Source organism: Lissotriton vulgaris, chromosome 4_1, assembly GCF_964263255.1.
Source record: "Lissotriton vulgaris chromosome 4_1, aLisVul1.2, whole genome shotgun sequence".
Lineage (NCBI taxonomy): Eukaryota > Metazoa > Chordata > Amphibia > Caudata > Salamandridae > Lissotriton > Lissotriton vulgaris.
The window spans coordinates 1,594,301,723-1,594,326,637 of NC_141691.1; the positions used below are offsets into that span (position 1 = coordinate 1,594,301,723).

At 46.1% G+C, this 24,915-nt stretch overlaps 1 protein-coding gene across 1 annotated transcript in view; it reads right to left on the bottom strand.

Annotated features, from left to right (window-relative positions):
* Positions 1–24,915, bottom strand: part of CPA6 (carboxypeptidase A6) — a 509,933-nt gene that overhangs the window by 114,697 nt on the left and 370,321 nt on the right. Inside the window, exons 4-5 of the mRNA XM_086918015.1 lie at positions 21,734–21,848; positions 13,974–14,075 (exon numbers count right to left, since the gene is read on the bottom strand). Coding sequence (XP_086774141.1) covers positions 13,974–14,075; positions 21,734–21,848 — 217 coding nt within the window. The remainder of the gene's footprint in view (positions 1–13,973; positions 14,076–21,733; positions 21,849–24,915) is intronic.

Genomic DNA, 24,915 nt, shown 5'->3' on the forward strand with positions numbered 1-24,915 from the left:
TTAGAATGGTCAGATAGATTGAGACAGCTGAAATTGCGGGCAGTAGTGGATGTTAGGATTGTAGGGGATTTAAATGAAACCAGGGTACTTAGACTGTTTGGGGACATCGTGCATACCTATAATATACCAGCAGGTCACTTTCTTTTATCCAGTAAGATAATTCATGCAATAAGATGGTCATGGGCAAAGGACAAGGAGAACCTTCTACACGTGCAATATTGCACTTGCTATTCTATCTGGGAGGGAGAAGGATGGTAACATTAGTGGGCCAACCATTGTTGGATAACTCGACATTTGACGTAACAGAATTTAAGGTTCGAGGGGTGAATGGAAGGAAGGGCACCACTCGAAGAAGATCCGGAATTGACATTGTAATGCAACCTGTAAAGTGTCTGGAAATGCATGATTTAAAATGACTGAATCTACTTTCCTCCATTAAACCTACCTTATTTCAAGGCGAGCGGGCGGTTCTATCATAATGTTATTTCCTCGTGCCCTAGAAGAGCACTGGACATGAGATTTTTTCATGTGGCTTGGGAACACCCATCATTAAAGAATATTGGGAATAATTTACAACATGAGTGACAGATGTGAGGAAGAACTGACGTGTTCAAGTCGGATGTATTCCTATTGTGGTTAATGCCCGGCCCTAGGAAAACTAAACCCGGTAATATATTTAAGGAGTTGGTTTTAACCCTTCTGAGGAGTCAGACAGCGATGAGTTAGAAATCCTTTAGAGCACCATAAGTCTCCAAGTGGCTGAGTGAAGTAGTACCATTAGTTGAGTTTGAAAGTGTGGCACTGCAAATGGAAAGATGAAAGCAAAGGCATCACCAGCTCAAGCACGCTTTGAAGTGTGGCAGGCCTTGCTCGCTAAAAGAGAAAGGCCCACAGAGAGTAAAGGTGAAGGGTCATGACCCAGAAATAGCAACGCCATTGGTCAACAAAGTAGACCTGCGGAAATACGTCTTGAGATGTTGACTGGCTAAGGAGCCTCGAGGACCTACGAGCCCCACTGGCCAGAAATATACTAGAAGAAACTGTTTGAAAGAGCTGTAGAAACTCAAACCAGGATAGCTAGCTACACCTTGCACCGTTGCCAATCTTACTGATGCCCCCATCAACCCAAATCCAGCTTCGCCGGGGTGTAAAGGCTGCTCTGGTTTACCCTTTGTTTTGGATATTATTAGCAGACTGATCTGATTACTTTGGTTCTGGAACCGTTAGAACATTTTCCCGGATTAACAGCTTTTAAGGTCTTAATTGGCTTCTGATTCTTAATAACATTTCTTATTTCGCTGTACGTTGGATTAAGCCTGTGGATCCACTGTGTTCTCTTGGTCCCACGAGTACCCACACGCCAGCCAAAAATGTCCTCTTTGACAAGGCAGTGCCCTCACACAGAACCAAGGACATTTGGTGAGCAACAAGGCATTGACTCCAGCCGGCACAGCCACCCTGCAAAGCCCTGGGGCGAGTTGGTTCTTTAACTGGTCCAGATACCAGTATCTGTTTACTATGCCTTGGATCTTCTCACTTCCCAGACATCTGTTGAGCAAGACATTTGTACAGCATTTGTGTAATTGCCGTTGACTCTCTGAAATCTTTTTGTTCTTGGGAGGGGCATGTTGGGGTTTGGGTGAAGAGTTCTTGGTTTTCAGATTTGCTTGCTCCGCAAGTGGTCTGTCGGTGACAGATACACACCCCTGCGCCAGCTACTCACAGTTCTAACCAGTGCCAGGTTCCTGCAATGGCTACCAGTGCTAGCGCCAACCACTACTCATCAATGGAACCATCTCAGACTGTCCCTCGGTGCAAACTCTTCACATTACCCACAAATGTTAGGTCCTTCTACTGTCTGTAGAGTCAACTTCTGAAAATGATCGCCACTGTTGTCTGTCCACACCGCACACGAGGGCCAGCTTCCCACATTGCCAACAATGTGAGCTTCTCACACTACTTACAAGTGTCAGGAAACACTTAATTCAGCCTATCAATGAATCGTTCTCTCACTGCAAGTCTTTGTCTACCTCTGACTATTCCGGGTCATACAGTGCCAGACAGCGCCTACTCCTCCCACTGCAGATGCATTCTTCTGGATGTTTCAACCTCAGGGGCAACCTCTGTCTTCCACTTTAAACTTGCCACCCCAGCTTGCAATATTGGCACAGAACTTCACGTGTCCCAGACTCACTTCTGAAACACATACACACTAGTTGTCTGCTTGTTGGTATTATTGTTGTCGGCCCTGCCTGAGTCTCCGCCCCGCTCCCGCCTTCCCAGCTCACCCTCCCTCGCCCCTCCCCTCTCACTATCTACATATGACAGTTGCTCTTGCGTGCAGCGTTCACGCGCAGCGACCGCGCCCCATTCGCGCCGAAGGTGCGCCAAAGGTAAGCCCGTCTACGCCCGTCCGCGCCTGGACCACGCCCAGCGCCAGACCCCCTGTTCCTCGTACCTCCCACCTCCCCCGCATTACTTACGATGCCACCACCCTCCTAGCCCTCAACCCCGGCCGCTCCCCCATCTGCGTCCAAGCCGCTCCTGGACATACCCATGGACCCTTCTCCTGCTACTCCTGCAAGTTCGACGGCACCAAGAACAAGAACAACTCCTCATCTACGAACACACAACAGATATCCGACCCCAACCACCTACAATGCATCCTGCTCAACACCCGCTCGGTCCACAGGCACGCCATCAACCTCTGGAATCTTCTAGACACCATCTCTCCGGACGGCGCCTTCCTAACAGAAACATGGATGAACGCCACATCAGCCCCAGACATCACCATTGCCATCCCGGAAGGCTACAAGATCATTCGCAAGGATCGTACCGGCCACACAGGAGGAGGCATCGCCATCGTCCATAAGCAATCCATCCGCATCTCAACCAGCTCAGACGTAAATCTCGCCAACTCTGAACACCTTCACTTCCAGATCCACATCGACCCCAAGACCACACTCAGAGGCACCCTCCTTTACAGGCCACCAGGACCCCGCGCACAATTTAGTGAAGACATCACGGACTTCATCACTCCACACGCGCTCCCCTCCGAGGACTACATCCTTTTGGGAGACCTCAACTTTCACCTTGAAAAGAACAACGACCGCAACACCACCACCCTTTTGGACAACCTCGCAAACCTCGGACTTAAACAACTTGTCACTACCCCCACACACATCGCAGGTCAAACACTCGACCCTATCTTCACCTCCAGCAAGCATGTCTCCTTCAGCCACACCTCAGCTCTCCTTTGGACTGACCACAGCTGCGTTCACTTCACCTACAACAGGCCCACATCCAACAACCACCCCCAACCCACTCTGCAAAGAAACTGGAACAAAATCACCATCGACCAGATCTCCTCATCGCTTCTTCAAAAGCCCCCCGCCCACTCCTCAAACCCAGACCAAGCAGCCACCAACTTCACCCAATGGTTATCCAACAGCGCCGACATCCTAGCACCACTGAAAAAATGACAAATCAAACTAGGCAGCAAGAAGGCCTCCTGGTTCAACGATGATCTTAAGAAATCCAAGAAACTCTGTCGCTCCCTCGAGAAGGCCTGGAAAAAAGACTCCACCACCAGCACCAAGGACGCCTTCAAAAACGCCACCCGCATACACCACCAATTAATCCGAAATGCCAAGAAAGCAGCCTTCAAGGACCGTCTAGATAACAACGCCCACAACAGCAAGGAATTATTCAACATCGTCAAGGAATTTACCAACCCCTCAGCCAACTCCAACGACATCACCCCCTCTCAAGCCCTCTGCGACTCCCTAGCCTCATTCTTCCACAACAAAATTGCAGACATCCACAACAGCTTCGACAACCAACCCGGAGACCAACCCACCCAATCCCCTGCAGGACCCCCACCCCCCCTGAACATCCTCAATGACTGGAAGCCAATCTCCACTGAGGACACCATCCGTCTGATGAACTCTATCCACTCAGGATCCCCCACAGACCCTTGCCCTCACCACATCTTTAACACAGCAGACTCCATTATTGCACCGCACCTCCGAGATGTCATCAACTGCTCCCTCAACTCCGCAACCTTCCCGGAAAGCTGGAAACATGCCGAACTCAGCGCCCTCCTGAAGAAAACCCACAGCTGACCCCACCGAACTCAAAAACTATCGCCCTATCTCACTCCTTCCATTCCCGGCCAAAGTCATCGAGAAAGCTGTCAACAACCAGCTCGCCGCATTCCTCGAAACCAACAAATCCCTCGACTCCTCACAGTCCGGCTTCCGAGCCAAGCACAGCACTGAAACCGCCCTCATCGCAGCAACAGACGACATTCGAACTCTACTGGACAATGGAGACACAGTCGCCCTCATCCTCCTCGACCTCTCCGCAGCCTTCGACACAGTCTGCCATAGCACCCTTCTACAGCGCCTCAAAAACATCGGAATCCAAGGAAAAGCACTGGAATGGATCACCTCGTTCCTCTCCGGAAGAACCCAGAGAGTCCGCCTTCCACCATTCAAGTCAGAGGCCACTGAAGTCATCTGCGGCGTACCTCAAGGGTCCTCACTCAGTCCCACCCTCTTCAACGTTTACATGAGCCCCCTCGCGGCCATCGCACGCCAACATTACCTCAACATCATCTCCTACTCCGACGACACTCAACTGATCCTATCACTCACCAGAGACCCTAACACGGCCAAAACCAACCTACACGAAGGAATGAAAGAAGTAGCCGAATGGATGAAGCACAGCCGTCTGAAACTGAACTCAGACAAAACAGAAGTCCTCATCTTAGGTACCTCCCCCTCCGCCTGGGACGACTCTTGGTGGCCAGAGGCCCTTGGAAAAGCCCCCATCCCGACGGACCACGCACGGAACCTGGGCGTCATCCTGGATTCCTCACTCTCGATGAACAGACAAGTCAACGCCGTTTCTTCATCTTGCTTCAACATTCTTCGCATGCTCAAAAAAACATTTTGCTGGATCCCTACCGAAACTAGAAAAACAGTCACCCACGCTCTGGTCACGAGCCGACTGGACTACGGAAACACCCTCTACGCCGGCACCACCGCAAAACTCCAGAAAAAACTACAACGCATCCAGAACGCCTCAGCCAGGCTCATATTAGACATCCAGCGTAAAGAACACATCTCTGATCACCTGAAAAACCTCCACTGGCTCCCCGTCAACAAGAGGATCACTTTCCGGCTCCTAACCCACGCACACAAAGCACTCTACGAAATCGGACCCGAATGCCTCAACACACGACTATCCTTCTACACCCCCTCCCGCCAGCTACGATCCTCCAACCAAGCCCTTGCAACTGTACCTCGCATCAACAAAACCACCATGGGAGGTAGATCCTTCTCCTACCTAGCAGTTAAAACTTGGAACTCACTTCCCACCCACCTTCGCCTTACTCAGAACCACCTAGCATTCAGAAAGCAACTCAAAACGTGGATATTCGACAAGTAACTCCCCACCCTTCTACAAGCGCCTTGAGACCCTCTGGGTATGTAGCGCGCTATATAAATCATTTGACTTGACTTGACTTGACTTGGTCGACAACTGGGCCAGCAAGTATTCCTTATAGAACTGTAACAGAAAATTTGAAGAAGTTGGGTCCTTTAGCATTTTTTTTAGTATTGGACTTCAGTTTCGATAGCCATGATTCAAGCACCTCAGCCCTCATAGTCGTCACACTTGCGATTTCTTGATCATTGCACAGCCAACTCCACAACGGTCTCACAAAAGGATATTTGCCAAGAAGGATTGCAAGATTTGTATATATCCAAGATGTGTGCAGAAGAATGCTGGGCTGTGCTAACCCATGTTCCATTTAAAAATGTCTGACGCACAGATGTTTTCAACATCTGCCCTGGCGCTAAAAATTCTGTTTGTGTGAATCTAAATACGACTCCGGACTGCTCCACATCACAAAAGCAAGCAAGTGGTAACTTGCATGAGATTTGTCCTTGAGGCACACTCTCCAGGATACATCTCTACTTATAGACAATTATTAACCGGTAAATAGTGTTACAGTTATTTTACAGAAAATATGTATACTTTAGGCGTGAGAAAATCATACGATTTTTCTTAAACCTACTGCTTGTGGCAGTTCTCATCAAGCTGTAGTATTGCACGTAAAGCCGGGTTGCGCTACCTTGTGTGACTCCAGTGGATATGATTTGTACCCTCAGTAACGCATAACATTTCCCAAGAAATACCATCGCCCATGAAAGCAGACTCAGTACAGTCGACCAACTAATCCTTCATGTAAGCTGTAGGGCTGCTTTCAGAGCACGATGGGCTGCCATAAACCAAGAATCATTCTAGGTGGGGTGGGGCCAAGAGAGAAGTTCCACGTCCTGGAACTCATTAGCTCTTGATACACCCCTAACCAGTTACTTAGGGTGGAGTAAGAACCGGGGCGAGACAGACAGAGGTCAGTTCATCTGCTATGAAAAAGTGGCTGCACAGAAAAAGTGTAATATAATATAATACAATGCAATACAATACAATACAATACAATATATTATAATATAATATAATATAATATAATATAATATAATATAATATAATTGGTATGATATGATATAATATAATATAATATATTTGTAAAGTGCAAACTGTTGTCCAAAAGGGTGTCCTAGCGCTACAACCAACTACAGATGAAAGAACATCAGTCCCAGACTTGATCAAAGATTTCCTAAAAAAAATAGATTTTAGGGAAAAGTGAGGGCATTCCAGTGTTAAGTAGACAAAAGCTCAACCCCATAACTTAATTTATTACAAAAAGAGAGTTTCACATTTATGGTTCATAGCGAAATGCAGAGAATGGCTTCCACAATATTTCTGAAATTTCGCCTGCAGCCAATGCGTGGTGAACCAGAGAGGGATTTAAACATAATTCTCTTTTCTGCAGGGAAGCAGTTGGCAGCTTCCTCTGAGGCCAAAAATTAGCCCAATCGCCATGTTTTGGAGTGATTACCGCTTGCAATGAATGCCTTTGTGGCTCTCACAAAAAGACTACTACTGCAGTCAATTCTATAATTCTACAAATAGACATAGTCTTATTATTCTGAGGAGACAATGTACGCTTGTCCTCAACACCCAGATGCGTTACCATACTTCTTGATGATGGTGTGGGCCCAACATCACCAGGCCACCAGCTCTCATACCAAGGACATGAATCTCAGACTTGTTAAGGTGTAGCGCGTTATTAAACACCTAATTAGTAGTTGCTGATAGACATTCTTTGAAGGTTGTGCAGCTCTGATCTGCATCTAAGCAAATGATAAGCAGAGTACCAACAGCAAACATCAGGAAGTGGTTCCCCTTTGCATGGATACATTGGGCGGGGGTTACATAGATGTTAAAAAGAGTTGGATTTAAAGATGAGCCCTGGGGGACTCCAGAATTAACGGGGAAGTCATCCGACAAAGATGAGCCAATCTTCACTCTTTGTGATCAGCCATGAAGCTGAAACAGAAGGCAATGTACAGCCGGCCCCAACAGCAAACTCTGGAACTCTTGAAAGCAAAACCTCATGCGAGATTCTGTAGAAGGGGCAAGAAGATCCAAGAATGCAGGGGCTGCACACCCATCCTGATTCTGTAACCATGGTAACTCCTCCACTACGACCCCAGAGTTGACTCTGTGCTGTGCATAGGTCTAAAACCTGGTTGGGCTTGGTCCAAGACAGATCATGATTTTAGAAATGAAGACAAAATGGTAGAACTTTTTAATAGGCACGGGCAAAACAGGGACTGGCCTAAACATTGCCAAACAAAACTGGGTCAGCTGACGTTTATTTTTAAATGCGTGTGTAAACAATGTGTTTCCAATGACGAAGGGCTGAAGGCGCCACTAGCTCACTCAAAGCCATGTGCAGGATACTCGCTGAACAAGGTTCGCATGAGGGTAGAGAGGGAGATCTCCCGAGAGAGAGGGTCTTGATGTTGGATAATAAAGCATCATCAGTAGGATGCACATATTCTCTGCGCTCCATCCTCGAGTGAGCCAAATTACCAGGATTGTTAGAAGCACAACACATTTTATTAATCTTGTCAAGAATAAGGATACATTATTACAGGTCCCTTTAGCATCTTGAAAATTCAAACTTAAACAACTGGGGCCTCATTTATGAAAAGTGACGCATCGCTGCGTGAAAACAGCGATGCGTCACTTTTCACTGCGCACTCCTTGCGACACCAATGATGCGTCATATTTAATGTATGACGCATCATGTCGCAAGGACTTACAGATACGTCAGTATTTCTGACGCATCTGTAAGCGCAAAAGTGACGCATTGCTGGAGTGTGTCACAAAAGTGACGCATCTCCAGCAATGTGTCCTTTCACATGGGGAAAGCCCCATGTGAAAGGGCTTGCGTCAGTCTTACGCCTGCTGTGAGGCAGGCGCACGATTTTGACGCAACAGCATCCTAAAAGTGACGCAGTGAAAGCTCATAGATTTCACTGCGTCACTATTACGAGGCTTTTTGCGGGGGAACGCCCCCTCTGCATACATTATACCTGACGCAGGTATAATGTGGCGCAGGGGTTTAAAAAGTGACACATCTACCTAGATGCGTCACTTTTTAAATATGGCGCAACAAGGCGCATGTTTTACGCCGCAGATGCGTCACAAAAAGTGACGCATCCGCAGCGCAAAACTGACGCAAGGCCTCATAAATAAGGGCCCTGGGATTTTTAAAGAAATAAAAAATCTAGAAAATATCCTTTGTCGAATTTAGTGGAGGCCTTTTGTGAGATGATGTACACTTAAAATTGTGATACATTCAGGAGACCAGTGAAAATAAACAACTTCTGACAATGAACAGGCTTGTTCATCATTTCATATTGTTATTTTAGAATTCTAGAGGGAGAGGTTGGCCATGGTGGATCGAGGAGGCGGGAATTTGTCTGCAGAAGACATGTCAGGGCGGCATCATCGGAGTGGGCAGACATATATGACTCTGGTGGGCGGCGTTTGACAAGGAGACGAGTGTCCAGATGGAAGGAAGGAGAAATAACAAGCATTTGCAATGCAATAGGTCTCGCATTAGGAAAGTTTGAGCTATTGGTATTGTAAATGACACATTTTTTATTTATGTTTTGTTTTGTTATGCTATGCTATGTTTTGTTATGTATGCTTTGTTTTGTGTTTTGCTATGTTTTGTTATGCTATGTTTTGTTATGCCATGCTTTGTTTTATGTTCTGTTATGCTATTTTTTGCTATGTTATGCTATGTTTTGTTCTGCTATGTTTTACTATACTATGCTATGCTTTATTTTGCTATGCTTTATGTTATGCTATGCTTTGTTATGTTATGCTATTCTTTGTTATGCTATGCTATGTTTTGTTGTGTTTTGTTATGCTATATTTTGTTTTGTTATGCTATGTTTTTTGTTTTGCTATCCTATGCTTTGTTTGGTTATGCTATGCTATGTTTTGCTATCCTATGTTTTTTTTGTTATGCTATACTGTGTTTTGTTATGCTATGCTATGTTTTGTTATGCTATGCTGGTGTGGGGGTGTGAGTGAGGGTGTGGGGGTATGAGGGTGTGAGGGTGAGGGATGGTGAGGGTGATTGAGGGTGTGTGAGGGTGGGGGAACCAACATGGAGGGCATACGTTGTGGGGTGAAGGAAAGCAAACTGGAGACAGCAAGAGCAGCAAGAAGCACAGGAGGAGAAAAGCAAACAGGTAGAAGAGAGCAATGTACAGCTTAGATGGAAGTGGGGAAAGAAGCACACGGGCCACAAAGCAACGCTTGGAGAGAATCACAGTCGGGCTTGTGCATCATGGAGGGGGGCAGGGGCAAAGGAAAAGGATGAGAGACAGCAACACAGAGCGTGAAGAGAGAAGAGAAGAACACTAGGGAGACAGTTGGAAAACACATGCACCAAAGCAGAAATCACTGTGATGTTAGTGGTTAGTTCAGCATTATTGAGAGACAGAATCATCCTAGAAGTGATACAACAGAAAACAGTAACGTCAAAGAGGCACGTCTATTTTTTCCCCAAATCTGTGTGTGTGCGGTTGTGTGTGTGGGGTTGTGTGTGTGGGGTTGTGTGTGTGTGTGGGGTTGTGGGTGGGGGGTTGTGTATGTGGGGTTGTGTGTGTGGTTGTCTGCATTTGTGTGGGTGTAGTTGTGTGGGTATGTGTGTGTGGGTATGTGTTTGTGTGTGTGTGGTTGTGTGTGTATGTATGGTTGTGTGTGTGTATGGTTGTGTGTGTGTGTGTGTGGTTGTGTGTGGGTGTGTGTGTGGGTGTGTGTGTGTGGTTGTGTGTGGGGGGTTGTGTGTGGGGGGTAGTGTGTGGGGGGTTGTGTGTGGGGGGTTGTGTGTGGGGGTAGTGTGTGTGGGGTTGTGTGTGGGGGGGTTGTGTGTGGGGTTTTGCGTGGGGTTTTGCGTATGTGTGGTTGTGTGTTTGTATGTGGGTGGTTGTGTGGGGGTAGTTTGTGGGGGGTAGTGTGTGGGGTGTTGTGTGTGGGGGGGTTGTGTGTGGGGGGTTGTGTGTGGGGGGGTTGTGTGTGTGGGGGTTGTGTGTGGGGTTTTGCGTGGGTTTTGCATGGGGTTTGCGTGTGTGTGGTTGTGTGTTTGTGTGTGGGGGGTTGTGTGTATGGGGTTGTGTGTGTGGGAGGTTGTGTGTGTGGGGTTGTGGGTGTGTGTGGGGTTGTTGGTGGGGGGGTTGTGCGGTGTGGGGTTGTGTTTGTGTGGGTTGTGGTTGTGTGTGTGGGTTGTGGTTGTGTGTGTTTGGGGGGTCGTGGGGGGGTGTGGGGTTGTGTGTTTGTGTGTGGGGGGTTATCTGTGTGTGTGTGTGTGTGGTTGTCTGTGTGTGTGTGGGGGGGAGTTGTGTGTGTGGGGGGTGTGAAGGGTCAGGCCTGCGGCTCGGAGAAGGGGCTCAGTTTCCCGAGGGAGGGCTACTGCCTGCTTGGCCCAGATGTTACAGTCTGCTCAAGAGTCTCTGGCACCGTCAGAGATGGAGATAACATTCGTCCTTGGGGGTAAATAGTAGGAGGCAAGTGCGGGGGGAAGAGAGGGAGGAGGGAGATCACAAACAGAGTGTGAGAAATTTAAAACAAGCCGCACAGGACTAATGCTTGACCACCATTATTTAAGATGTAAATAAAAAATAAAAACGAGTTGGCCGGGGCGTGCGGAAACACATTTATTGGGAGGGTGTATCACCCCAAACACCTTCCCCGTAGCTAAAGATGTGCCTCTCTCCCTGCAGGATCTGAAGAGACGGCTGTGTAATGGGAGGGACTGTCCGTGCTGGTTGTGAAGTCTTAGGGATGGTTCGGACAGGCTCAAACTAAAGACACATAACGTGAGTCTCCGCATGGTCTGATGACTAAAGAGTGAAACTCAGGAGAAGAAATTTCCCCAACAAAGACACACCATTACAGGCCCCGCCCCTACTGGGCACTTCGCAGCAGTCACCGTCTGGAATTCCGACAGAATTCCCCTCAGAACAGCAGGTAGCCGAGGGGCCACTGTCGGTGTGAGGAGAGTTGCCTGCCTCAACTGAAATGTATGTGCAATATCCTGAGTCACCACATCAGAATGCAAACACCACTCTCTGCAGAGGGAAGGACGTTTCCAACAACACGCACAACACAGAACAAATACTGGGCACAACACAGAAGAAATACGGGGCACAACACAGAACAAATACTGGGCGGATACCACACTCCTAACACATCCAAGGAATCATGGCCGGTGGCAGGAAGTAAGCCAAAACTGGCGAAGCTTGTGCTTGTTTAAAAGGCCCGTTATCTATGATGGGTGATGTGGGACCATTTGCAGACAGTTTAGGGCTCACAGGAGGAGGTGTCTCACAGGCCGTCAGTTACCTTTTCACATGATGCCCACAAGTGCTTGCCACAACATGCCTACGAGAGTGCCCAACAGCAGAGTTGAGCAGGATTATAGGGACCTGCAGGGTCTACCAAGGTCTCATCATCCAGGAACAGCCGAGGAGTACGAAGCTTGGGGAACGGGAAGGCCGTCGACATCATGTACATGCCATGGATTGTCCCGGACTCCGAGAGGCCTGTTGTGGGGGGAGCAGCCCTGTGTAGCGTCCTCACAGCGTATGCTTGGTGATAAAATTATGTATTTAAGTGTAAATTTGCGGTTTACCGAAAACAAATCCGCAAGTGCTCCTACAGGCACCATATTTCCAAATAAATTCAAGAGAATGTGACTGACACGTGTAAACTAAAAGCGAACCAATCAGAAATACTGACTAAAAGTCTATGCTCCATTGAAGCTACAGCATATGGTCACAGTACTCATAGCTTGGAGATGAATACAGCTGCGGTAGTGAGTGCTACACTTGCTATGCTTTTATTACACCACAGTCATCCAACGGACTGTATATGTAATGTTCGTGACAAATGTCTGAGCCTGCGGCTGCGGGGAGGCTTTCATGAAATATTCACTTAATCTCCCTGTGCCTACACAAACAAGAATAGTTGGCATTATGTGTATTTACAAACTGAACATAACTGAAAATATGGAAGTTCCAACTTTGTGAAAGACTGTTACAAGTGAGGCATTTAGTGTGGGACGTGGGTAGTTACTTGGGGTATTTGGCAATGGGTGGTGAGACGGCATACTTACCTCCCATCCGCTGGCACTGAGTGATCACATAAGAGAGTTTTAGAGAAACAACTATGGCACTCGTAAACTCTTAGTGAAAAAAGCGGCCGCGAAATGAAATTAAAAGCGGCCGCAAAATGAAATTACAAAAAAACAAGCTCTTGGCATTGCTGTGGGGAGGGGGGAAGAGAAATGCACAGCCTGGCGGCCGTGATAGTGGCTCTCGGCATTGCGAGGGGCGCATTCCTTTGAAGTGTCGGGTCTGATGCAATTATGCGAGGGGGGAAGAGAAATGCACGGCCTGGCGGCCGTGAAAGTGGCTCTCGGCATTGCGAGGGGCTCATTCCTTTGAAGTGTCAGGTCTGATGCAATTATGCGAGGCAGGCTGGTTAGGAAAGCAAATGGCAAGGGAGGGAAGCTGAGGCTTTGATGTGGGGAAATGCGCGTGCTTGTAGTCACGTGATTTCACGTGAACTGTTGAAAATCCGCACTCGGTGAAACTTTCTGGTTTCACCGCAATAGGTCTCTCTACGAGACCTAAAAACAAGACAGAGACATCTCCAACTGCCATTGAAAAATAAACAGAGCTGATAAAATACGAGGCTTAGACAGGTACTGGCATGTGGAAGGGAAACAGTTTTTTGGCAGTGTAGGTGAGGACGATATGGAAGAAAATCCCACAGGCCACGCTTGTGGTAATGCTGAGACTGTCAGTTCTTACAAAGGCACCAGCCATTGTACAGGGTAAAGGTCGTTTACAACGCGGTGTTTACACTGCACAACCTTTACCACGCTGCCATTACAACGCAAGTCATTACTACGACTTGCGCTGGATGGCGTTGTTGGTTAAGGAATATTGTAATTTTCGATTCCAACACCTTCCCTACTGTTACGTGGACTGGTGTTGGAATAGAAATTATAATAATCCTAAATCCACGCCCTCCAACGCAAGTCGTTGTAACGACTTGCATTGTAAAATCTGCGATGTAAAGTACCGCGATCAAAATGATTGCGTTGTAATATCATACATCTATTGTACAGAACAGTGCTAATAGATCCAGAATTCGGGTTAATTGCATCAATCTGTTTCTTAGGCTCTTAGGGCTTCGGAAGAATAAAACATTATAAGGAAGAGAATCAAAACAAATGCCCTACCAGAGTCCTGACAGATGTTGTATGGCACCCTTCACTGAGGGGTAGAAAGAGCCTTTTGCTAAGGACTGGAGGATACCAGCCTTCTAGGGTCTGAGTGTTTCCCAGGGTAAAAATAGGACGCAGGGCAGTGAATAATTGTTCTACTCTTCTAGGCAGTTATATAGTACTTTAAAGAACAGTTAAAGGTGCGTAATGATGCGAATAATGCCCTGTTCTTCCATACCTTTAGCACAAGTAAGGGCCTTCCTTCATAGGACTTCCCAATGGAAAACATGGAGATGAGGTCTCTGTGGGTTTTATTCATCTGGTGCATCCAGCCTTGGATCTGAAAGCACAAACCAAAAGACTCATTTATTATAAAGAATGTGTTCAAACAAATGGAGCAGAAATACATTAGGAAGGTCTTTAATAGTATTGCTTTATTTTGGCAGAGTATATGTGTTGAAGACGTGTTTAATCAGTCAAACTTACACACCAATGTATTCCTTCAGGAGTTAACTGAAAAAAGAGCAGCCCATCCACAATATAGTTGGCAAAAATGCAATGAGGCTTTTTTTTATTTTTACCAAGTAAAACTCATCATAGACAACAAATGACGATTCATTACAAAACAAGAATTCACAAAGCCATTAGGTCTCTCATATGAACCCTATTGTTTGGACAATGTTTTTTTCGCCAGATGACCGCTGTCCTTGAGTGCGCATGCAGGCACGGCTGCCATTTTGAATTGATTTTTGTTTTGCTTTCAGATTATTAGAGGACAGCTAGCATGTGTGAGTGCACAACTGAAGCAGTCAACTTTGAATGAATTTTAATAAACCAAGAGAAAAATTATTCAATGATTGCTGCCGTGCATGTACACGTATACGCGATAACCATCTTTTTACTTCACTTTTAATTGACTTGTTCAAGGTGACTGACTATCATTTTGGAAAGGTACATTCAATCAACCAATATAATTTATAGAGCGCACTACATAAGGTTAGAAGGTCTTCGGTTTGTCGTAGGATGAGGGGGAGGGTGTTCCAGGTTGTGGCGGCGCGGGGGAGAAGGATCTGCCTCTGGCTGTGGCTCTATGGTTGCGTGGGACGGTGGCCAGGGAGAGGTCTGCGGAGCAGAGTTTCCTGTTGGGTGCGTAGAAGAGTCAACTGTTTAGGTAGGCTGGGCCGGTCTTGTGGAGTACCTGGTGTGCGTGGATCAGAAGGTTGAATGAGATTCTTTTGTCGAGAGGGAGCCAATGCAGGTTCCTGAGGTGGGGGGTGATGTGGTTGCGGCGCCGGACGTCGAGGATCAGGCGTGCAGAGGCATTCTGGATTCGTGCAGTCCGTTGATGAGCTTGGTCGGTGCGCCGGCGTACAGGGCGTTTCCGTAGTCGAGTCTGCTGCTGACTAGGGCCTGGGTGACTGTTTTCCTTGTGTCTGTCTGGATCCATCTGTAGATCTTGTGGAGCATACGGAGGGTGTTGAAGCAGGTGGAGGAGACAGCGTTGACCTGTTTGGTCATGTTGAGTTTTGAGTCGAGGATTACTCCCAGGTTGCGTGCATGGTTGGTGGGTGCGGGGGGTGTCCCCAGTGACGCTGGCCACCAGGAGTCATCCCATGCTGAGGGGTTGGGCCCAAGGATGAGGATCTCCATCTTGTCTGTGTTCAGCTTAAGGTGGCTGTCCTCCATCCATTCGTCGACGGCGGCCTTCATTCCCTGGTGGAGGTTGGATTTGGCGGTGAGGGGGTCCTTGGTGAGGGAGAGGATTAGTTGTGTGTCGTCAGCGTAGGAGATTATGTTAAGGTCGTGATGTCGGGCGATGCGTGCGAGGGGCGCCATATAGACGTTGAACAGCGTCGGGCTGAGGGAGAAGCCCTGGGGGACGCCGCAGAGGATCTCGTAGGCTTTGGATCGGAACGGGGGAGGTGGACTCTCTAGGTTCTGCTGGAGAGGAAGGAGGAGGTCCAGTCCAGGGCCGTGTCTTGGAACCCTGTGTCATGGAGTCAAGTGCGTAGTGTGCTTTGCAGACGGTGTCGAAGGTGGCGGAGAGGTCCAGAATGATGAGGGCCACCGTCTCGCCGTTGTCCAGTAGGATCCTGATGTTGTCTGTGTCGGCGATGAGGGTGGTCTTGGTGCTGTGGTTGCTGCGGAATCCTGACTGGGAGGGGTCTAGGATGCTGTTGTCTTCGAAGTAGTGGGTGAGTTGGATGTTGACTATCTTCTCGATGACCTTAGCTGTGAACGGAAGCAGGGAGAGGGGCCGGAGGTTTTTGAGTTTGCTCGGGTCCGCCTTGGGTTTCTTCAGTAGGGCGTTGATCTCTGCGTGTTTCCAGCTATCAGGGAAGGTTGCGGTCTCAAAGGAGAGGTTGATGATGTTGCGCAGGTAGGGTGCAATGGAGCTGCCGGCTTTGTTGAAGATGTGGTGTGGAAAAGAGTCGGACGGCGAGCTGGAGTGGATTGTCCCAATGTTCTTGATTGCGTCTTCGGTGCTCACGTAGGCCCAGGATGTCAGGGGGTCGTGGTCAGTGGGGTGAGGTGGGTCCGGCGTGTTGGGGGCTGTTTGGGTCCTTCGGGGGTTGAAGCTGTCGTGGATGTCAGCGATCTTGCGGTGGAAGAAGGTGGCGAAGGAGTCGCACAGGGCTTGCGACGGCGGGATGTCGTTGGCATTGGAGCTGGGGTTGGAGAGTTCTTTAACGACGTTGAAGAGCTCCTTGCTGTTGTGTGCGTTGTTGTCAAGGCGGTTTTTGAAGGAGGTTCTCTTAGCTGTCCTGATGAGGCGGTGGTGGTTGCGGATGCTGTCTTTGTGGGCAGTGCGGCTGCCTGGTGACTTTTCGCTGTGCCATATGTTCTCCAGCTTTCGGCATGTGCGCTTAGACGCTAGGAGTTCCGGGATGAACCAGTTGGCTCTCTTGCTGGTGTCTTTGAGGGTTTTTTTTCAGTCAGCACATCCTCCATATTGGGAAAAACTTAGTAGGCTGGTAGCCTTGTGCCAATACTAGGCATTCAGGAAAACGTTATTTAAGAAAGCAGGGTGCAGGTGGCCCTGAGGTGGGTGAAGATGAGAACGCAGATTGCGCAGTGAGCACAGGCCCAACAGCAAACAGCACAGCAGCAGCTTTGAAGTGGGAGGCCTTCAAAAATTAAAAAAGAAGGAATAATTAAAAAGAAGAGGGTGCAGGAAAGAGAGCAATGAGAAACAAGAGACGAGCAAGCAAATAGCCTGGCAGCCGTGAGTAGCTTCTGACACTCACAGAAGCAACATTATAAAATAAAAAAAATACAAAACTAATAATAAAACTGGGGTTGAAACTGGGGTTGGGGAGCTCTTGAAGTTTTGTGAGCAGAGAGGGAGAGAGGAAAGCAATGCACTAGTACAGAGAGTAAAACCACAACTGAAAAAATAGTCCTCTCAACTCTGCATTGAAAATAAGCCTTCCAATCGGAATTGATGCAAATAAGCTATGCTCCAGTGGTGTGACAAGCACATGAATTGGAAGAAAAGCAATTGAATAAGGAGCAGGGGACGAGATAGAGAAGAATGTAATACAGTCATGAACAAGGGTGTGCAATACTTTAACATTTGAAAGTTCACCCAAAAAGATACCTCGAGAAATATACATACTTCTTGGGACCTGATGAAAAACCTTTAACATCTGTTCTTCAGGGAGGTGAGAGATACCTTACAGATGAAAGGGAAAATGAATCTCTCATTAAAGCATCCCATAAGGGGCTGACTTCAGCTCTCTCAGGAGCAATTGCCACATTGACCCTTTTACAGCAATCATAACGGTGTTCATCAACAGCAAAGCATACCGGTGGCCAAGCGGGCCAGCTGGTGCAGTTATGACTAATTATAAGGTCTAAGCTGACACCACTCATTAAGGCAGGAATCCCTTTTAAGGTAGTGCTTCTAGATTATACTGGCCTACTTCCTCCACTCATCGAGTGTAAATATGTGTTGGTGACTGTTAAAAATTGGGTTGCTGGTTTACTGGTGTATGAGCCCTGGTCAAGCAGCAAAAACAATACTAGTCAGTGCAAGAGGCAGGCAAACCCTAAATTAACCTCTGGTAGCTTGACACAGAGTTGTCCGGTTTAACTTTAGAGATGGTGTGTAAAGTATTTCTGCAATACTTCAAACAGTAAAACAGTGAAAACACCACAGAAAAGGATTCTACATCACGTTTGACAAGTAGATCTGACTTTAATAAACAAAACAAGACCAAAACAACAAAAGCCCAATTAGTAGAATTGAAGATATTGTTTTGAAAATTTATAGTGAAAAATAGCACCAAGAAGGAAAAAATTATATTGGAGCTATCTGATTGTGCAGGACCGGGACAAAGTCACAAGTTCAGGCCAACTGCAATAGATTGAGGCCTGCTATAGTGACCCAGTTATTTCTGCTGAACAGATTACCTTAAATTGGGTAGCGAAGCATTGCTTGGATCCGCCTTGAAGATGCGTTGCGCAGCAGAGGCAATGTGTCGATTATAAGATGCTGCTGTGCGAGGTCTTGTTACATTGACATTGAGGAACATGTTGAACGGGGCATGTGATGCGAAATTCGATCTCAAAGAGCAGAGGCGATGCGTAATTTCTTTTGAGCGGTAAAGCTGCAATGTGTAGTTTTAGCGCTACCGTTGATGAAAGATGCAAGGAGCCTGCACTGGGAAAAGCGTCGCGCAGCAGCGGTTCTGAAGGAGATGTGTTGGTCCGAAGATGCATTTACTAGGGCCTTTTAAGTATATTAAATATGCATATTGGGGATGATCCAATATTACCATGTTTAGGGGAGAGAGTCCAAGCACTTTAGCACTGGTTAGCAGTGGCACAGTGTGCAGAGTCCGAATATGAGCAAAAACAAGGTCAGAAAAAGTGGAAGAAAAAGACAAAATGTTGGTGGAAAGACCACCCTAAGGCTATCAGGTCTAACAGTGGCCATTGATTCATAGTCTAGATCTTTGCGGGTTTTATATTACAAAAATGCCAAAGCTTGGAACAGCATAAGGGATGTGCTGCTCTTAATGATAATAGGAACAATTCAGATATTACATGAGGACAGTGGCAAGACATTCACTGAAAAGCACTAGCTCAGTGGGGATGTGTGTGAAATTCCCTCTTTAATTTCAGCCATAAACAAACTCAATGCCAGTGAGAATGTACACAAGTGGGCCCCCTGACATCTTGGGTGTTCAGCAGTGGAAAATTCTGATTACCTAAGCCACACAAGACGCAACAACCAATTAACAATTTGCCAAGAAATGTGCTTCACAATTTAAACCAATATTCTATTTGGAATACCTACTGATCTTGACTGGGCTACTGAGTTTCAGTAAACACCTATTTCACTAGTTGCTGTATGTGGTAGACCAAATAACTATTCAAAGACATATGTGACTGTCTCAAACACCCCTCCCCCTTGAAGCTGAGGAAGATGCTAGTTTGTACCTAAGACAGCTAAATGAGTTCACGAGAAGCTACACAATAGACAGTCTTCTGGTCCAGAACAATGGAACGAGCTCAAATAATTGCTTCCCATGGTATGGGAACTGTTATACTACCACACTTGCCAGAGACTAAGCACAGTCAATGGGCATCCATTGATTTGGTGAAACCATGTAATGAGGCCAATCCTCTACAGTTGGCCACATAACTTGTTGTTTCAACTTTAGGGTCAATTTCAATTTGAGCTGCCAGCACCTGAAAGATCCGTAGTTTCTTTTCTTCCCGGAGTAACTAACTTGATTAATTTAAACAAGCATAATAACCTTTGGCTAGCCTTTAAACATACCATCAAAAGAAATGTCTGTCTACCTTGGACTTGTCAGGGCTAGCTATGTTTAGCAGTCTCCTTTGAAGCATAGCTATTGTGACTGTAAGCGAGGTTGTGTATGACATTCCCACCTTGATTACTGAGATTCAGCTGCAGTTAATTTAGAGTTACAGTCTGACTTAGGGTGTGAAGTACTGCATAGCTTGTACACCCAACAGCATACTCACTAACAAATGGCATTTACTATACAGCAACTAACTTCCAAATATTGTGCCAACCAAAACTTTTCACATGTTTCATCTTAATCTGGATGATATTATCTCACCAAGACCATATATGCCATCAAATTGGACATTAATACTGTGAAAGAAATCATTAGCCTGTGCTGCACTCAATGATGAAGATCCACATCTGATCACTAATCAGATGTTGAAACATTCCTAGCACACCAATAGAATTTCACTTATTCTGTAGATTGGTCATGGAGTAGGAGATATTGAGACACTGCTCATAGGATGGCTATACTTTGACTTGTGGTGTGGCCAACACACAATGCTCATGACATGAAGTAACACATTTTGCTTTGTTGTTAAATGGTACATATTTTTTCAGATTTGATGGCACTTGTAAACTTATCGTTGGTATTGTGTATCCTATCACATTTTTCACATAGTGTACACATTTTGTAGGTACTTATATAGTTGTATACACATAACGATATTTTTTTATAATTTTGTACATTTTTTGACACGCATTGACATAAAACATTCTAAATATTTGTTTACATATTTTTGAAATTTTTTATTTCCAAAAAAGAAAAATGTTAGACTTTTAAACATAGTAGAATATTGAATAACATTTAACGCTTTTAACATTTTTTGTTAAGATAGAGTAACATTTTTTAACGTAATTATTTTTCTCCTTTTATTTAAGTCACGATTTTACCACGTATGTATAGTGTAGTCTTTCTTTTTTTTCGTGAGGCAACAGCGTTCAGGTCAGAGGAAGGAAGTTGGATTGCATCCCTTCAGATTAAGTAAATGTTCATTTAAAGTTTCATTGTTCTAGATACTTTAGGTTTAGTGATTTCAATGTTATTTTAGGTCCTTATGTGTTCACAATTGTTTTAGGACAATAAAACATTTTATGAGTACCAATACTCATTCTCTCAAGGGTAAAATACTGGTACTTCTCTGGAGGCTTTCCCCAACGAATCCGGCATTGTATGATGTCACCCACGTCAAAGGTCCCACTAAGTAATTTTAGTGATGTCATCAGTGATGCCTGTAAGTGATCCAATTTGAGACCTATAAATGCCTTTCTCGCTTTCATCACAATATATTTTCCTGTGCACTTCTTCAGAATAGAGCAAGCTTTTTTGGTTCAGTTCATGTATAGACTCGGATGGAGTTAGTGTCTCTGGTCCATTCTTTGGCTGTACACTTCTGGTTTAATTTTTAGAGAACAAGCCTGGCAGCCTTTTAAAAGATTTTTTTAAAATGTTTGCAAAACGTGAATTTGCGCCCTGTTCAGTTTTTTTTATTGAGCATGAATTCTTTATTGAAAATGGTATTTATTATTTGTATATATGCATTGATACTTACTCTAATGTGCATTTTTTGTGCTTTTTTGATATTGAACTAAAACTAACACATGCATGCAAAAGCATGCATCTGTGTTCCCTTGCGCGTGGATGTTTTAAGGCATACGTTTTGCATTTTATTAAAGGTTTGCTTGAATTTTTTTGGGCATATGTGTCTTGCAGCTTACTCCCATTTGCTCTGTTTGCACTTTATGAATAATAAACTAGGCTAACTTACTTAGATGCCAAAATAGGCTATAGCGCATGCCCCAGTGTTCGCTTTCAAGTAGATTGTGCATCCACGTACACCAAACTTTAGGGGCCTTATTTATGAAGGCCTTGCGCCACCGTGCGTCACATTTTCCCCTCTTAAAAGTGACGCAACGGAGGCGCAAGGCCTTCATAAATAAGGCCCTAGGAGTTCTCTGCATACACAACGAGGGCTCAAAGAGGATCTCCTGTTGGCAGATGCAAAGTAGAAAGCATCAAAAACTCCACTGTAGGCCCTTGCAGCGCGTAAAAGTAGACACCATTTACAGTGCTCTTTTACTAGCTAAGTGGCTTATAATTTCATGGTGCCAACGGGTAGATTTGAGCATTAGTAAGGCAGACCTGCAATCAAACAGCAATCTCCTTCACTTACCTCCTCCAGGGAGTGGTACACTTCATAATTGTGAGATGTCACCGATCTCCGATTACGAACAGGCGCCTGGTTGCTTTGCTTTTCTATCTCCTCCTGTAGATTTTTGATGAGAACCCTATAGAAAATTGCACACGTTACAGCGAGAGATAAATGCTGACATCAATACAGAAGCACACACATGCAAATCCTTGAGTTTAAAAACACACACTTAATGCCTCCTTCAACCAATGCCTCGTATATCCTTTGTATTTGTATTCATTTTTTTCTATTTGACTTCTTAGTTCAACGATACCAATTATGGAGCATTGCCTACAGCAGACATTCACAAATGTTTTTGGCTGAAACTCCATTCCTGTTTTTTACGCACATTTCTAAGGATTTTTAAAAAAACAGAATAGATCTTTTTATCACACTATAATGTTGCATTAACCTTTGTTTTTTTCAATGAAGATCTAGTATTTTTTAAGGTAAAGTAATATTTAATCACCAAATGTAAAGCCAACCCTCGACAGGCCCAGCGGCCAAATCCCCAGCAAGAAGCCACCCCACGATGCGCATTCATTGCCTTTGCCGTGCACAGCATAATGGTGGACTTCGGGTCTAGGGACACCATTTGGAGCCAAATACAAGAAGCCTACAAGTCCCAAGGGATCCCATTCCCTGGGGTGATACCAATGAAAAAGGGATATGGGCCATGTGCTCCTTCTCCACGAGCCTCATTTGGCCCTGGGTAACCCATCCCCAATTCCTTATGTATTTTAAAGGTGAGTGGGGGCATGCGGTCCTCCCCCTGAGCTTTGTTAAGCCCTGGGGACCCAATCCTCCAGGGCTGTATTTTTTTCAAAAGGAGAGGGGGCCACAGTGGCCCCCTTCCGTGCCTTAAAACAGCCCTGGTGACCCCATTCCCCAGCCCCATTTCCCAGGCCCTGTGCTTTTTTGAAAGGGGAGGGGTTCCATGGGGCCCCCCTCCCCAAGCCTCCTTAGGCCCTGGGGACCCAATCCCACAGGGCTGTATGTTTTCAAATTGGAGAAGGGCCACTCATCCCACCCTCCCTGAGTCTATTATGGTCCTGGGGATGCCATCCCCATACACATGCACACACACACACATGTATATATATGTACACTACATACTAGCAGTCCCCAATAGGTAGTTATAGTTAGGACCTAGTTTCCATTGGAAAAGCGTTTTTCGACTTGCCAATATCTTTGGCGCCAGTTGATGAATCTCAACGAAATTTCTCCCAAAAAATGCCCCAATGATTCTTGTTGCGCATGGAAAGTTTGGAGGTGATCAGGTAGGAGTCGAAAAAAAGAGAGGGTAAAAAAGTGCGTTCCCCATATTAATTCCCATAGAGATTTTAGTTGTGACTACAGCTCGAACCTCTTGGTCCAGAAAGAACCCTTTTTGTTTCTTGGTGTAAATCTGTTAAGTAGTTTTTGAGATTTTAAAGGGAATGTAAATTTGTAAATATAGGGATGCTGATCCTCTTAGGATCCAACAGTCCCCTTGCTGAAATGTGATTGGCTGCCATCACTTCAAGCAGAAAGTGCTGGCAGCCATCTTGGGTTTGGGCTTCAGCCTAGTCCCAAAATAAAGCTTCAAAGAAAGAGTAGGGGGCGGGATAGGACTACCCTGACTCCCTAGGTCTCTTGAAGGGGTCTTGCAGGGACCTCGATTAGGGCAAATAAGAATTTAGTTTTACATTTTTCGGCATGATTCACAAAAAGTGGCTGGCTCCTGCGCTTCTCTACTATTTAGCCCCCAGGTGGGCCAGGTCCAGGGGGAATGCAGTTTACATAAAAGCTAAAGGAGTGGGGCTCACGGCGACCCCCTCCTTGGGCATTTTTATTCCCCTGGGACCACTAGCATTCTTGGGCTTATATTGTGTAACATTGGCTGTGTGGACCCCTCCGGATCCGGGAGCTGCTACCTCGATGGGGCTAATTCTAAATAAATTGTGGGGCCTTGCGGACCCTCGTGTCCCGGAGACCACCAGCTCCCCGGGGCTATATTGTGTGTAATGGAGGGCCTCATGGTCCCCTGGGTCCGGGAACCACCACCTCCCCAGGGTCAGCCCATGACGTACAAAAGAGTGGGACCGCATGGCCCCCCTCCTGGAGTGATACATGGCCCTGGGCCTACTATCCCCCAGAGCAACTTCCTGCTATGTCTCGGGCACCAACCCCTGGGACATAGCTGTTTGCTGTGACTTGCCGGGAGCTTCATCTGTTTCCCTGCCTGCTGTCAAGTGGGCAAGGAAATAGATGAAAGAATTGCTCCTGCATGGATGGAGCTGTCTTTCAGTAGCTCCCTCCGTGCAGCAGCAATGCTGGCTCCCGCAGGAGGTGGGGAGCCGGAAAGGACCACAGGGCCCTTAAGGCTTCCCAAGCAGTCCATGGGGGAAAGCAGTAGCAAAAGGCAAAATAAAGGAGAGAAATGAGCAGAAAGAGGCAGAATAAAGGTCAGCAACGAGCAGAAAGAGGAAGAATAAAGGACAGCAACGAGCGGAAGGAGGCAAAATAAAGGTCAGAAACAACCAGGAAGAGTCAGAATAAAGGTCAGAAACGAGCAGCAACAGGCAGAATAAAGGTCAGAAACGATCCGAAAGAGGCTAAATAAAGGTGTGCAATTGAGCAGAAAGAGGCATAATAAAGGTCAGAAAATGAGCAGAAAAAGCAAAATAACAGACAGAAACGAGCAGCAAGAGGCTAAACAGAAAAATTAGCAGAAAGAGGCAAAATAAAGATCAGCAACCAGCAGAAAGAGGAAGAATAAAGGACAGCAACGAGCAGAAAGAGGCAAAATAAAGGTCAGAAACGACCAGAAAGAGTAAGAATAAAGGTCAGAAACAAGCAGCAAGAGCTAAAATAAAGGTCAGAAACAAGCAGAAACAGCCAAATAGAGATCAGAAACAAGTAGAAAAAGGATAAATAAAGCTGTGAAATGAGCAGAAAGAGGTATAATAAAGTTGTGAAATGACTGAGCAGAAAGAGGCATAACAAAGGTCAGACAATGAGTAGACAAAAAGCAAAATAACGGACAGAAACGAGCAGCAAAAGGCAAAATAGAGATCCGAAAAAAGCAGAAAGTGGCAATATAAAGGGCAGGAACAAGCAGAAACGGCAAAATAGAGATCAGAAATTAGCAGAAAGAGGCAAAATCAAGTTCTGAAATGAGC